The sequence below is a fragment of the Adiantum capillus-veneris genome, chromosome 27 (assembly GCF_014529385.1).
Source record: "Adiantum capillus-veneris isolate H3 chromosome 27, ASM1452938v2, whole genome shotgun sequence".
NCBI lineage: Eukaryota > Viridiplantae > Streptophyta > Polypodiopsida > Polypodiales > Pteridaceae > Adiantum > Adiantum capillus-veneris.
Window position 1 is genome coordinate 45,695,779 of NC_140957.1, and position 14,845 is coordinate 45,710,623.

At 41.7% G+C, this 14,845-nt stretch overlaps 1 protein-coding gene across 1 annotated transcript; it reads left to right on the plus strand.

Moving 5' to 3' along the window:
• The first annotated feature begins 274 nt into the window (after positions 1 to 274).
• On the plus strand, positions 275 to 1,435 carry LOC147421888 (calcium-dependent protein kinase 2-like). The gene has a single exon (XM_086502983.1). The coding sequence runs from the start codon at positions 275 to 277 to the stop codon at positions 1,433 to 1,435; it is 1,161 nt and encodes a 386-aa protein (XP_086359109.1).
• Positions 1,436 to 14,845: the final 13,410 nt, after the last annotated feature.

A 14,845-nucleotide genomic window follows, 5' to 3' on the forward strand; every position in this document is an offset into this window, starting at 1 on the left:
GAGAGGCGGTCAAAGGGCGCCCCGGCCACACTAGTTATAGATAATGAGGAAGGTGGCACGGCAATATCACGAAAAAGACCATTTTCTTGACCTTGCTTTTTAATGTCAAACTAATGAGAGAACCTGTATTTACTGGGATTTCTAACCTGATTTTTTACCTTGGAAATATAGGGCGGATTTTTCCGGGAAAGTGGAAATTTACACTACAAACCTTTTGTATCAGAAAGCGCAATAATTCAAGGTCGGGAAAAGCAAAAGCTATCCATAAGGGCGCATGAAGGACACAGTTTTCAGAAGAGAAATGTCGACGACGATGGACGAGCTGTATGAGATGAAGCAGGAGCTCGCACGAGGTAATCAAGGCGTTGTAAAACTCTGCACGCACAAACCCTCGGGCCAAGATTTTGCTTGCAAATCGACTACAATCTGTCACTCCTCAGCTGCTGCTTCTGTGGATCATAGTACACCCCCTTGCCGCCGGCTATCGCCTGACGATGCCGCCCACTACGCACAATCGGAAGCTGCTGCCCTCTCTGCGTTGCGCGGACACCCTAACATCGTCTCCCTCCATGCTCACTTCAAAACCGCTGCAAGCTTTCATGTCATCCTCGACCTCTGCCGCGGCGGCGACCTCTTGGATCACATCACCAAATTGCAGTCGCAGAAACGCGCTGATCAGGCATCCTCATCATGCGGCGAAAATTCCGACTTGTCGCCTCCGCCGCCACGGTGCCTAACTGTTTCTGATTCGCTCCTTACAGAGTTGCAAGTAGCAGAGATCTTCTCCGCTGCTCTCCGCGCCGTGGCTTTCTGTCATGGCCGCGGCATTATGCACGGTGACCTAAAGATTGAGCATCTCTTGCTTCCCGAAGACGGATGTAGCTATACGGAGATAAAGCTTGCAGATTTTGGGTTTGCATTCGAGTTCCGGGATTCTATGGGGCGACGGAAATCACGCAGCCGTGTGCAGGGGACTTTGATGTACATGGCGCCGGAGATGTTGAAGCTAGGGCCATACGATGAAAAGGCAGATATTTGGAGCTTGGGGGTGCTTCTATTCTTTCTTCTATGTTGGCAATTCCCATTTCAAGGGAAAACAAGGCACGAAGTTTTGAATTCTATAAATATTGCTCTTCACTATCCGAATTGGGAGCAACATGTCCCATCGCCAATCGCTCCTCCGCTCGCCAAGGACTTGCTCAAAAAAATGCTCATCGAGTATCCATCACAAAGGTATCCCGCATGCTTTTTGCTCTCACATCCATGGCTGAAAGAGCATAATCTTGGGGGTGTAGGGCCTGCTTCACACATGATTGACTTTGCCCCATCATCAAACGTACCGACAAATAGTAGCATTATTGAGACCGTAGCACAACCCGCAATTTGCGACGGTGAAAAATCTCAAACAATGTCTACATTCACCACAATTGGGTGAAGGACATTGAGATTATTCTCAAAAATTCATTTTGTAAGCCTTTTGTACATAAAGATGAGGCTACCACAAGCTGTCTCTATATATGAAGATGCAATGGAGGCATATGCATGGGGTGATTTGATGTCAATGTAAAGAGATAGCAGCCGGCTATGGCCTCCACCTCCCCACCGTGTATCAAAAGATTATGAGGCATTTGCTTCGCATGTGCTTCAAAAGACGAAGACACGTGTTCTTTGTACATAATTTTCTTTATGACAACAATCTCTCTCTCTCTCTCTCTCTCTCTCTCTCTCTCTCTCTCTCTCTCTCTCACACACACACACACACACACACACACACACACACACACACATCTTATTCAACATTTATGTCATTTTCACAATTCTTTTCCCATTAAAACATTGTGAACTTAATTAGAGAGAAACAAAAGATATACAATGGATATTGATGCAACATAGGTATCGACGACAGAGAGGGAAATACAAAGGCTTTACATTCGAGAGGAGGAAAGTAGGCTGAGATGCTAGGGTTAGCATAGTGTGTTTACAAAAGGGCAAACCGATAAGTTGAGATTGAGGGGAAACACGGGGGGAGTATAGGGTACACTATGAATGGTTTCCTAAATCTCTTCAGGAAGGTCTATGCTCTGATGACGAGTTGGATAGATTCTTTGACCTTGGCAAGGTTTTAAGCTACATCCATGTCAATCAAAGTGGACTGCTTGTGTTCCTTGGATGCAACTTGCTTCTCGAATTCATCCAATGACTTGTACATAGTGTAGATATCTCTAATGATGAGATTCCTCACATTGTAGGTGGAGACTTGAGGAATCAGAATGCTTGGTGTGAACCGCCTCTACAAGTTAATATCAACAAATATGTTTCTCAAACTTTAGGTGACTCTGATAAGATTTGTCAAAAAACACTTTATTCCTCTCCCTCAAGATAATGCAAAAGAATTCAACCCTAATTCTATTCCAACAAGAAGATAAGGGTTCGATGGAATCTCGTAGGATGAGTTTCTTCTAAGAAGGGCTAAAAGCAAGTACTGTAGTCAGAGGTCTTAAGATGGCTCTAGATCTACAATAGTTTAAAAACGAGTGGGAAATAGTTTCCACTTCATGTCCACATCTGAGACACAACCCATTGGAGAGGGCTTCTGCTAGGCTTCTCTCACCTATCCATATGACTTTGTGTAGGATCAGTGTAAGGTTTTAATTAAGGTGGATATTGATTAGTTGCGTTCATGGTAGTAAGAGTCATAATAATTAGGTGAAGAATAATGAGAGAGAGAGAGAGAGGGAGAGAGTCGCTTGATTGATTAGGATGAAAAAGAGCAAAATCCAAGCTAAACAATATGGCCTTATATAGGCTCAGAGTGGAAGGTGGAATTTAATGCTAGGGAGTGATGTGAATAGCATGTGGCTATAGTGAATAGCATGTGACTATAAAGAAGCATATGTTTAGGAAACTCTATGTAGTGGGATGCATACATACACATAATGATGCATGGTTTGCATGCTTGGCTTTAGGGGTTGGTCCCATATCAAGTGTAAGAAGCTAATGGCTTACCCCAACAGACACCCCCGTAAACAGAAGCTTACATGAGGTGCATGGATTCTAATCAAGGGGGTCTAACATGGTTTACATTGGGTAGGTACATGGGCCGGGCTCATAAGAGATGGAATCTCATGCAAAAGAGAGGTATGTCTTACCTTCAAACTTTGGGTTTGGGGTAGTGTCTAAAACCCATTACAATACATCCTCATAATAGACAGTGTTCCTCCTCCTCTTCTTCTTCTTCTTCTTCTTCTTATTCATCCACTATGTATACTTTACCTTTGGAATCTCTTGGATTCTTTTGGTTCCTAGCATTATCTTTGAAGAAACATAGGTTGGGTGCATGTCCTTTCTTGTTGCAATGAGGGCACACCTAAATGCGGAAGCAATCTTGTGATTTGTGGTTTCTTTTGCCACATTTACAACAAATTGTTACCATATACATGTGGTAGTGATGTGTGTGAACACACTAGGACCGTCGGGGCATTTTTTCCCTCTTTAGGAGGTTTTTTCCCCCGTGCATTGTATATACGCCCATCACTCTAGGGCTATCTATTTTTCCATTGCACACTAAGTAACACACTCTCTATTGTGTGCCTTGAGCTTCCTTCGTCTTCTCCAAGATGTGTGTGTTTTCTCTGCAACCCTAATTCCAACAATTGAGGTCACGTCCTCCCGGGCTCAGTCGCCAGATGCTCCAGCACACGCCTGCTCACTTTCTCCGATTCCAGTGAGCTTTGGCAAGCGTTTGAGGTCGACAAATATCTTGGGAAGGCTCGTAGAGCTTAGTCTACTCAGAATTTTGATTTGGGCTCATTTCGGCCTCCGTTTCCACTATAGGCAGTACTGCACAGGCTGTTTCATCATTTTGTGCAGAATTTTTGTCAGTGCCGTTTCCTGCATAACAGGTGCCTTATAGTCTTCTACGGTTTGTGCTATATAGCACAGGTTGTTCCCGCTCCGTTTCTCCTATTTTCGGGTTCACATTAGGTGCAACATTTACCATGGTTGACAACAACAACATAGATGTGTTCAAGATGTTTGCTGTTGAGGACAGGTTGGATGGGGACAACTACCCTATGTGGGCTTATATGATGCAACATGTTCTTGTGTCAAAGGGTGTCTGGAACATTGTGCAGGGCATTGATGTACGTCCTGGTTCTGAGGATGTAGGCGATGTTGAGGATGTTGCAGGTCTTGCTGCAAGGATTGCAGTTGTTAGAGTTGTTTTGCCTACGGTAGAACAAGCTCGTTGGGATGTTAAGGATGCGCAGGATCATGCATTGATTATGTTGTCTGTGAAGCGCACCATTGTTTCTCACATCCGTTCAGCAAAATCTGCAAAACAGGCTTGGGATATTCTAGCAGGTCTTTATGCAAGCCGCAATGAGGCTAAAATTGCTTTGCTACGTAAAGAGCTGGAGTCGAAGATTACGCATGAGGAAGATGACATGGACACTTTCCTTGCTAGTATCAAGGATATCAATGAGCAACTTATTTCTGCAGGTGAAGTTATTTCAGACAGCCTTGTCCCGGGGAGGTCACCTAATAAAAATGTAACCTATCACGTGAGTTCAACCGAAGGGTATTTAAAATTCTTGAAACTTACAAAAATATATATACAGAAGGGCATTATTTTTTCAAATTTCAAAAACCTTACAGATTTTAAAAGAAAAGGGTACATTATATTCTTAACAAAATTCACATATAAGGGGTTTTACAAACATGTCTTGAACGCACGTGATATGGTAGTTTTACACATAGTGAACCCCCCGAGAGCCTTGTGCAGACTGTTCTTGATGCCTTACCCGATTCTTACCAGACTTTTGCTAGTACTTGGAGACTTATGACCCAAGGAAATCCAGAAGTTGTCAAGTTTGATGCATTATATTGCACATTGCTGTTGCAAGAGTCACTTTCCAGAAAAAACAAGACTAGACAGGGTGCAGGTGAATAGGCTTTTATTGCTTCTCAAAGAAAGGGTGCTAGCAGCAATGCAGCCACTTCTTATGGTTCTGCTGCGAGTGGCAAAAATTCTGTTCCTAATGCTTCTGCTGGCAGAAATTTGTTTGGAAATTCTGGTGATAAGGGCAAAAAGAAGATGCGTTGCCATTATTGTAAAGCCAATGATCACTTGATCAAGTCGTGTCCTAAGTTGAAGGCCAAAGAGGCTAAGAAGAAAGAGGGTGGTTCCACTGCAAATGCTGGTTCCACTACAAATGCAGCCATTGTTGAGTCTTCTGTGAAAGGAGACTGTGTTGCTGATGTTGATGCAGAATGGGCTTTTAGCGCAGAGTGCACTTACAATCATGTTGTCCATGATGCATGCTTGTCAGTTTCTCCAGATTCACATGTGTGGTATCTCGACAGTGGTGCTCCAAAGCACATTACCGCACATCGTGAATTGTTTACCTCTCTCGAGTTTGTCCCTCATGGGAATTCAGTCACTTGTGCCAACAACGCCTCTTATCCAATTCAGGGAGTTGGAAAGATTGTGCTCACTGCTGCTAATGGTAGTTCCTTCACACTTGTTGATGCACTTTATGTACCTGGGATCAAGAAGAATCTCTTTTCTGTAGCCGCACTTGCTAGACTTGGACTTGTAGTCAAATTTGTGGATGACAGATGTAGAGTTCATGTTCTCAGTTTTGGTGATGAAATTGTTGCATCTGGACGTTTGTGCCGTGGGCTGTATAAGCTCACTTTGTATGACAAGTGTGGACAAAATTTTGCAAATGTTGTTGCAGATTCAAGGGCTATTTCAGATGAAAAACTTTGGCATGCACGTTTTGGTCATCTGATTTTTGCCAGTTTGCTGCGTTTGCAGAAATCTGATATGGTTGCTTCTTTGCCGCCTCTTGAAGCACTTGTCAAACATGTTTGTGAAGGATGTATTTTGGGTAAGATGCAGCGTTCTAAATTTCCAAAGGATGGTTTAGTTCGGGCCACATGCAGGTTGCAGCTTGTGCATAGTGATGTTTGTGGGCCCATGCAAACTCCGTCCTTGGGCAATTACCTGTACTTCGTGACTTTCATTGATGATTACTCCAGGCATGCATGGGTATTTCTGCTTAAAGGGAGGTCCGAAGTTTTTATGTGCTTCAAACAATTTCTGGCTATGGCTGAAAATGTCTCGAAATGTACTATGGGCACCCTCCGTTCCGATCGAGGGGGGGAGTATATGTCTCATGAATTTAATGCATTTCTGGCTAGTCGTGGGATAAAACACCAATGTACAGTGCCTTATACACCTCAGAAAAATGGTGTTGCTGAGAGGAAAAACAGGTCATTGACGGAAATGGCATTATGTATGGTCAAAAGTCAAGCTTTGCAGCATTCTTTTTGGCTTGAGGCCATCATGTGTGCCACTTATGTACTTAACAGGTGTCCTACAAAAGCTTTGCAGTCTATTACTCCATATGAAGCATGGCATGATAGAAAGCCTTCTATTGAGCACATGCGTGTATTTGGTTGTTTGGCATATGCTTTGGTGCCACAACTGCAGCGCAAAAAATTGGATGATAAGACTGTCAAATGTATTTTTGTTGGTTATAGTGCTGAAAAAAAAGGTTACAAGTTGTATCATCCGCAAAAAAAAATTATTCTGGTTTCTCAGGATGTAATGTTTGTGGAAGATTCTGTTCAGCCCTTGTTGTCATGTACTAGAGACAGAAATGTAAGCTCACAGGACATTTATGACACTTTGTTGCCTCTTTTCAGTGGTGGAAATACGAATGTAAGTTCCAATGAGGAAAATGTACAACCTATGGGGGTTTCTGAAAATGTTTTAGATCATCCTATTACTGATGCAGATGTACATGATGTACTTGATGAGGAAAGGGCTGAAAATGAGCAGGCTAGAGGTATGCCAAAATGGCTAGTGCACACTTTGCGTGACAGTAAATTGGATGCACCTTTGTCTAGTCGTAATCGTTCAGGCTCTCGCCATGCATCTTATGCATCACATTGTTATACTTTGCCTATGTCTAGCTTACATGATGTTGAGGAGCCTCTGTCTTTTGATGAAGCACAGAATTCAGAAAATTGGATTGCTGCCATGCAATCAGAATATGATGCACTTATAGAAAATGACACATGAACTTTATGTGATTTGCCTCCTGACAAAAAGGCCATTGGTACGAAGTGGGTTTACAAGTTGAAACGCAAGCCGGATGGTGAGATCGATCGCCATAAGGCTCGACTTGTTGCAAAAGGTTACGCACAGCAAAAAGGCATAGATTATGAAGAGACTTTTGCTCCCACTTGTCATATGACTATTGTACATTTTCTATGTGCATTGGCAGCTCATTTCTAGGACATATTTGAGGAAGTTTATGTAATGCAGCCTCGCGGTTTTGTCATAAAAGGGCAAGAGGACAGTGTGTGCAGATGTAAGAAGGCTTTGTATGGGTTGAAGCAATCTCCTCGTGCTTGGTATGAGAAAGCTAACACTCATTTGGTTAAATGAGGCTTTCGTAACAGTCCAATAGAAAGCACATTGTATGTAAAGCGTGAGGGTAATGTACTTCTCATTGTGGTTCTTTATGTTGATGATTTGCTGATCACTGGACCAAATGAGAGACATATTGCTGAATTTAAGGCTGATTTGAATGCTACTTTCAAGATGAAAGATTTGGGGCTGTTGCATCATTACTTGGGTATACAGTTTAAGCAGTGTGATGGTGGTATTGCCTTGTGTCAGAAAAGTTACATAGACACATTGCTATGTAAGTTTGGACTTGAGGATTGCAAACCTATTGCCACTCCCATGGAAACTGCTGATGTCACTCTTTACCAAACTGCTGTTGGCTGCCTCATTTATGTATGCAACACGAGGTCGGATATTCAGTTTGCAGTCTCACAAGTCAGCAGATTTATGCATAGCCCAGGGTCTAAGCATTGGCATGCTGTCAAGAGGATTTTCCGCTACCTTAGTGGCACTTTACATCTTGGCTTGTTTTATCCAAGGGGGGATCATTGCCGCCAGACTTACATGCTTTTTCGGACTCAGATTGGGCTGGTTGTTTTGACACGCGAGTGTCCACAAGTGGTTTTTGTTTCATGCTTGGCAGTTCATGTATATCATGGTTGAGCAAGAAGCAACCTACTGTGGCCACTTCGAGTTGTGAGGCTGAGTAGAGGGCAGTCTTCACAGCTACGGTTGAGTGTGTATGGCTCAGACGCCTTATGGCTGATTTGGGTGTTGGACAGGACACTACTAACACTATCTACACTGACAATCAGAGCGCATTGGCAGTTGCGAGGAACCCAGGTTTTCATGCTCGCACAAAGCACATTGAGGTGCATTACCACTATGTCAGGGAGAGGCTCTCAGCAGGAGAGATCAACTTGGCTTATGTGCCAACACAAGACAACGTTGCAGATCTTTTCACAAAGGCATTGTCTCGTGAGAAGCTTGAAGCTTTCCGCAAAGATTTGGGCTTTCTCCCCTTTGTGGACTGATCCTGTCCTCAAGGCATGGCACTTCCCTGTACTCATGTGCCAGCTCTCTTTCACTGCATCACTCCATGGGGGATTTGTTACCATATACATGTGGTAGTGATGTGTGCGAACACACTAGGACCGCCGGGGCATTTTTTCCCTCTTTAGGAGGTTTTTCCCCCCGTGCATTGTATATACGCCCCACTCTAGGGCTGTCTATTTTTCCATTGCACACTAAGTAACACACTCTCTATTGTGTGCCTTGAGCTTCCTTCGTCTTCTCCAAGCTGTGTGTGTTTTCTCTGCAACCCTAATTCCAACACAAATGCATTATTTTGAGACCTTGTGTAAGTGCCAATTTGTTTTTCTTCCTCTAGAAGTGAATTGATTGCATCTCCAAGTGGATCTTTCTCCTTGAGCACAGCTACAATGCTATCAAAGCTACTTAACAGGGCTTTGCGAGGATGGCGATTTTATCCTCATCTAGAACTTTTCCTCGGCATAGGGCAGTTGGATTGAAATACTTTTAAGTTTGTTGACAAGGCTAGCAACATTATCTAACTCTTGTATAATGAGACCATAAAGTTGAATTTTGAGGCTAATTTTGGAATGCTTACCTTGAGCACCAAAAAGACGCTCCAGGGTTTGCCAAGCATGAAGCACGGATGTAGCTTGGGGGGTTCACCATTCAGTACCCCCTATATAACGTGTGTTCGTAGGGTTTTAACATGTCGAGGAATGAATAAAATGACTCCTTATGTTAGGATTATTTTCCAAAATTGAGTATAAAACCCCCTTTTTTAATCTATTTGTGTTAAATTGCCTAGATTTTTTGCATTTTAAAACCCCTCCTTTTGAGCTCACATTATACATTGACATGATTACATAGTGCACCCCCTGAGGGATGTAGCATCATCTATGTGATGGATGAAGTCATCTTCGAGTCCCATGATGATGATTTTAAGTGCTTGCTCATCTTTGTCTTGTTGTTGAGAATTCAAGGTTCGTGTCAAGGCTTCCCCCAAACCGAATGACAGTTTTACTATGGTCCAAAGATTTTTATTCATGAGGATTCCTTTGACCTTTGTCTGTCAGGTGTGACATTAGACAATATTAAACTTATCGATGTCTTTGGTAGACATTGTGCATAGGGCGGTCTTACCAAAGTAATTCGGTAGTGTCTATAAACGCTTTACAAAGTTTGAGTGCAATGATGGAGCTATCTCCTCAAATATGGCATACGCATCAACTAAATCCAAAAAAATGACAATGTCATCGCCTTAAACAAGTATGATAGGATCCATTAACGAGAATATGGTTTTTCCTTGAAGAATACTTTTAATCACTTGTTGATTCTCCACTACTCAGTGCTTGATGCTCGTTTGGTATTTGGGAGATGGGGCCTTTGGTGCCAATCAAGTGAAGGTATGGGAGCACCCCTTTAAAAAAAAACCGAGAAGGTGGGCAAGGAGGTCAGGTTGGGCAACTCCGGGAAGCTTTGGACATGCACAAGCAGGCACTCCGGAAGTCGTGAGCAGGCTAGGTAGGCGTGGGAAGATATGCGCAGAGATCTGGGCAGCTACAGGCAGTAGTGCAGGCCAATGGGAAAGCAAGGGCAACGCGCAACCAAGGGGAGCTCTTTTAGGCCATGTGACTCAAAAGAATAGCATTTATTTGGCTATTTGTGTTTTCCATAGTGAGCTATGTCACCCAAGAAAAATCAACTAAGCACTATGGTTATCCTCACCTTTTTATTATACATAGACGTTGTTGGGATTATTTTTGACACCCCATTTTTTTGTATATTTGTACACATGGACATGATTCCCAATGTAAAACTTGTGTGTGGGATTTTAATTTTGCTTTAGCAAGCACATGTACATGCAAGGCAAGTCGCTAGTCTAGTGCCAGCTGTCAAGTTATTGTAAGTGCCCGTTAGTGAGTTTTTGAAGTGAGACTTGTATATAATTCAAACTCATGAATGTAAAAACTTAGAAAATCTCAATCAAATTTAAAAAATTATTAGGTTTTACCTTGTTGTGTCTCATTGATGCTTTTGGATGCATCTTTTGCCCTCGCCTTGCCTTCTCTATGTATAGTCATACCGAGACAGCTCTTTGTTTGCGTCAATTTTGCACATAGCGGTGTGTAGAATAAATTTTGATCATCTTCATCTTTCTTTCCATTTATTTCTCAAGATTTATTTCAAGATTTAAAGTGTCCCAATTGGAGTTGTGCTCTTCAAGTTACAACTAGTTCTTTATAGGGATATGGCTATGGTAGCCTACCTCCTCCGCCAGGACCAAGACCTGTAGGAGTCAGATACGTGCCAACTATAGAAGAGCCCGAGAAGCAAGAACTTGTGCTAAATGTAGATTATTAAGAAGATCCTAGTGGGTACATGATGATTACAGGATATTATCTACTAGAAGAATCGAAAGCGCCTGAATCATGGAGCATGATTGGATTGGTTGGACCACCACCTGCTTCAAATGCTATAGGAGAAGGTAGGTGTAGTTTGGATGAGCGAACATTTCCCTTTATAGCTAATGGAGGATTAGTGGGATCAAGATTTTCTTATCAGTAGAGTGCAGCTCAAGGAGCACCTCAACAACCCAAAGGACCTTGTTATAAGTATGGCGGTGACCACACCAAGATCATAAGAGTGAATGCATGTTTTCTGGATTGTGGGATCACTCATTTGATCTTTAAATGCCCAAAGAACCCTAACAAAGGAACAAAGCAACATTGGAATACTAGAGGTAGTTCCATTGAGTAGTGGATCAAAAAAATGAAATGGTGATACCAATCCACGTGATCACAAGAGCCCAAGCTGAAAAGACAACAAAAAAAACCATCTTAGAAAAACCAAAAACCCATATACCTAGCATTGGTACACCATATATAAAATTGTTCATGCTACACATCATTTTTTCCCATGAACTATAATGGGTTCCTAGTCTTAGTATATGGCTGTTATTATACAGGGATTTAATATTTACATGATTACCACAAATTTTGTGTGATCACAAGGTCTTATTGACACATTTACATGATTACACTTAACATGATCACAAAGAATCCGGTTTACGGCGACCTTAAAACCCACTAAAATCCCATCCGGATTTCTATTTTGCCTACAGGCCCACGGGGCTTTTACGTTTTCCCTGCGGGCCCGTTGGGAATACTAAAAAAACCCACTGGGCTCGTAGAATTTTATATATACGAGCCCGATCAGGCCCGCAGGGTGTTATTTCTTTGTTTCATCTTCAGAGAGAGAGAGAGAGAGAGAGAGAGAGAGAGAGAGAGAGAGAGAGCTTGTCGATCGTCTTTGCAAGTACATCGAGAGGAGAGAGGGAGTCATGTGGGAGCGTGCTTTGTGTCGTAGTACATGGCAATAGCGGAGTACCTGACCACACGATCCGGGTATGTGCTATGTGTGCGTTGTAGTGCACGGCAGTAGCAGAGTACCTGACCACACGATCCGCGTATGTGTTGTGTGCCTTCTGTCGTATTGCACGGCACTCATAAGGTACCTTACCACACAATGGGAGTGTGTGAGTAAGCTGTTCTATGGAACAGTGCTTACCACGGGGTATCCCCTCGGTGACGCGGGGAAGATGGTGTCCTTGTGGTAAGTATTGGCTTACTTTCCTGGTACTACGTCGGTAACACAATGAATCAAGTATCCTTTTGGTAAGTCAACTTCCCTTTCCCTTTCCCAAAAAAGATATGGGCATCGGTCGGTAACGCGGCTCTATGATGTTTGTATGCAAGCCATTATTTCTCCTTAGATTCGGGCGACACTCGGTCGGCATTGTATTTTTTTGGCTAAATATCGCTAATTTGGCTAAAAGCACAATTTGAACCCTAGGGTTTTGGCTATAACTAGGAGTAAGGTTTTATATATTATTGCTAAAAATATGAGCATTAGGTAATATGTATAAACTTTTATAGCCAATTTGTAATGTTTTATCTAGAGAACATATTGTAAATTAGAAAAAATATGCTAAGATTTAGAAAATTACCTCTTATAAATGAAAATCATACCACAACTTATTAATCATTTTAACTAAAATAGTGTTTGAGAAGCTAATTTTGTTTTGAATGCTATTATAAGCCTTGAAAAAAATTGACAAATTTTCTCCAAAACTTATAGTTTATCGCCAAATAGTTGAGTAAAACTCTTAGGGTCTGTCCCAAAAAAAATACATTGTCGGTAACGCAGCTAACAGAGTGTTGTTTGTTATAGAAGCATCTGTTTTTGCATAAATGTGGCGTTCAGGTCGTTAACCCGGCCGTACGAACGTCATATAATTTGTATGTGCATGTGCAATTAATTTTTGAAGTATTAAGTATATGAAATACTTAGTCCGTAACGCGGCTGTGAAGAGTATTTTATATACAAATGTTTGAATTGTCTGATTTTGTTGTTTTAAGTGTCCATATGAGATTATATACTAGCTAATCATATTCAAAAGAATGCTTTATTCATCAATCATCGTTATTTTAAATACTACATTTACATAAATTATATGCAAAAAAGTATTTGCACACAATTTGCATGTTAAATATTTATTTTTATCTTTTTAAAGGACCTCAAGCATTATCGCTATTTTTAATGCTTCATTTACATAAATTATGAGTAAAAAAGAATTTGCACACAATTTGTATGCTAGATATTCTTTTGTATCTTTTTAAAGAGCATCTGTTATCATCGCTATTTTGAATGCTACATTTACAAAAATTCTATGTAAAAAATGTGTGAACACAATTTGCATGTTAAATATTTATTTCTATCTTTTTAAAGAGCAAGACATTCTTTGCAATTTTTTAGCCCGATTGTATACTTCCAATGTTTTAAATGTTTTGAAGTCTTTAAGTCGGTGTGTGCTTTGTTTGAACTAATATGTGTGCACGAAGAAAAATATAAGTTAAAAATTCAATATATGCTAAAATGTGCCAGATTTTTAACATGTATTATTTGATCTGGATTAAGTTCTTAAACTACTTCTTTGATCTGCATTTTATGCGTGTAACAGACTACAGTTTTAAGTGAAGATTGTTTTCAATTTTTATCAATATTTCCTTGCACATTTCTTAAAGTCTTTAAGTCGTGGCTAAGGGTTTGCCTGAAATAGAGTGAGAGTGTTAGTGCCATTTGTAACCATGAATTTGTATTTGTTTGTCCATTGAAAATATGATGCTAGAAAAAAAGATCAGTATTATGCGTGCCATTCGTAAAGCACGTATTTTGGCAATCTCATCATGTGTAGATGGTCGCATATAGCAGATTAGTGAAAGCGATGTCTTCATCAAAGACCTCACTAGTGCTATATGGGAGAACACAGAGTGCATGCATTGCAAGGTGAAGGCCAATACGAGTTGTTGATTCCAACAAGGATTCGAGAATTTGACCCCCACCGCAAGGTTAGGACAGTGTTGGGCAATATTAAAGTATGTTGCAGAGACTTAAAGGAAGATATCCCTTCTGCCTGCTGCGGCATGTCAAAATTAGAGTTCTAGGATAAATTGTGGGAGTAACAGAAGGTAAACATGAAACATGTGAAAGAGCAAGACCAAGCAGCCTTACCCAAGAGATTGAAGATGGCCCAAGATGCGTAAGCAGCTTTGGGAGGTCGATCCGATTTCAACGGCACTGGCACAATCATGCACACGGCTTTGAATGCCAAGTGCGCTCATCTTGTCGGAATCCCTCACGAAGCCTTGGTAGAAGGTATGAGGCTTGGAGCAAGCTTCTGTGGTGTGTGCACATTATACACCATCAAAAGCATCTCTTCTTTTCCAGACCACATTACATATGTGAAAAAATGCTACAAGGGAGGGAGTGAGGCAAAATTTGACAGTTTTTAATCAGAGCAAGGAATGCAAACGCTTCACCCCTCCATTGTAAGGTGCATTGGCTTTACTACCACCGAAGCTCCTTGGATCACAATATTCCCATACTACAATGGGGGTGTTGCTTACCATTTGCTCACGGATTGTTCAGATGACACATGCGTAGCCTATAACACGACTGGAGGTCAATGCTTGCAGTATATCTTCCTATACAAGAGATAGACACAGCGCGGATCAAAGCAATGATCGAGCAGATGCCAGCCATTTGTCACACCTTAATCGATGGTGTTGCAGTTGCCCACTCGGTCGGAATAGTGCACAGTGACCTACACCCGTTCAACATAATGTTGGACTTTACTTGCGCACATAAACCCCGTGTTGGCATCATTGATTGGGGGATGATGCTCAAAATGCAAGCTAAGCGTGTAGCAATTAATTATCTGCATCCAAGCGCACAGTCGGGCTCTACAGTTTTGGAGACAGAGAGTAGGGGGATGCAAAGATGGCTAAGCGACCGTGGATTGCTCTAGAACTATACGATACACAGTGC

Bases quoted from the DNA above. Each gene is read 5' to 3' on its own strand.
- LOC147421888 (XM_086502983.1), top strand. From the start codon at position 275: ATGAAGGACACAGTTTTCAGAAGAGAAATGTCGACGACGATGGACGAG.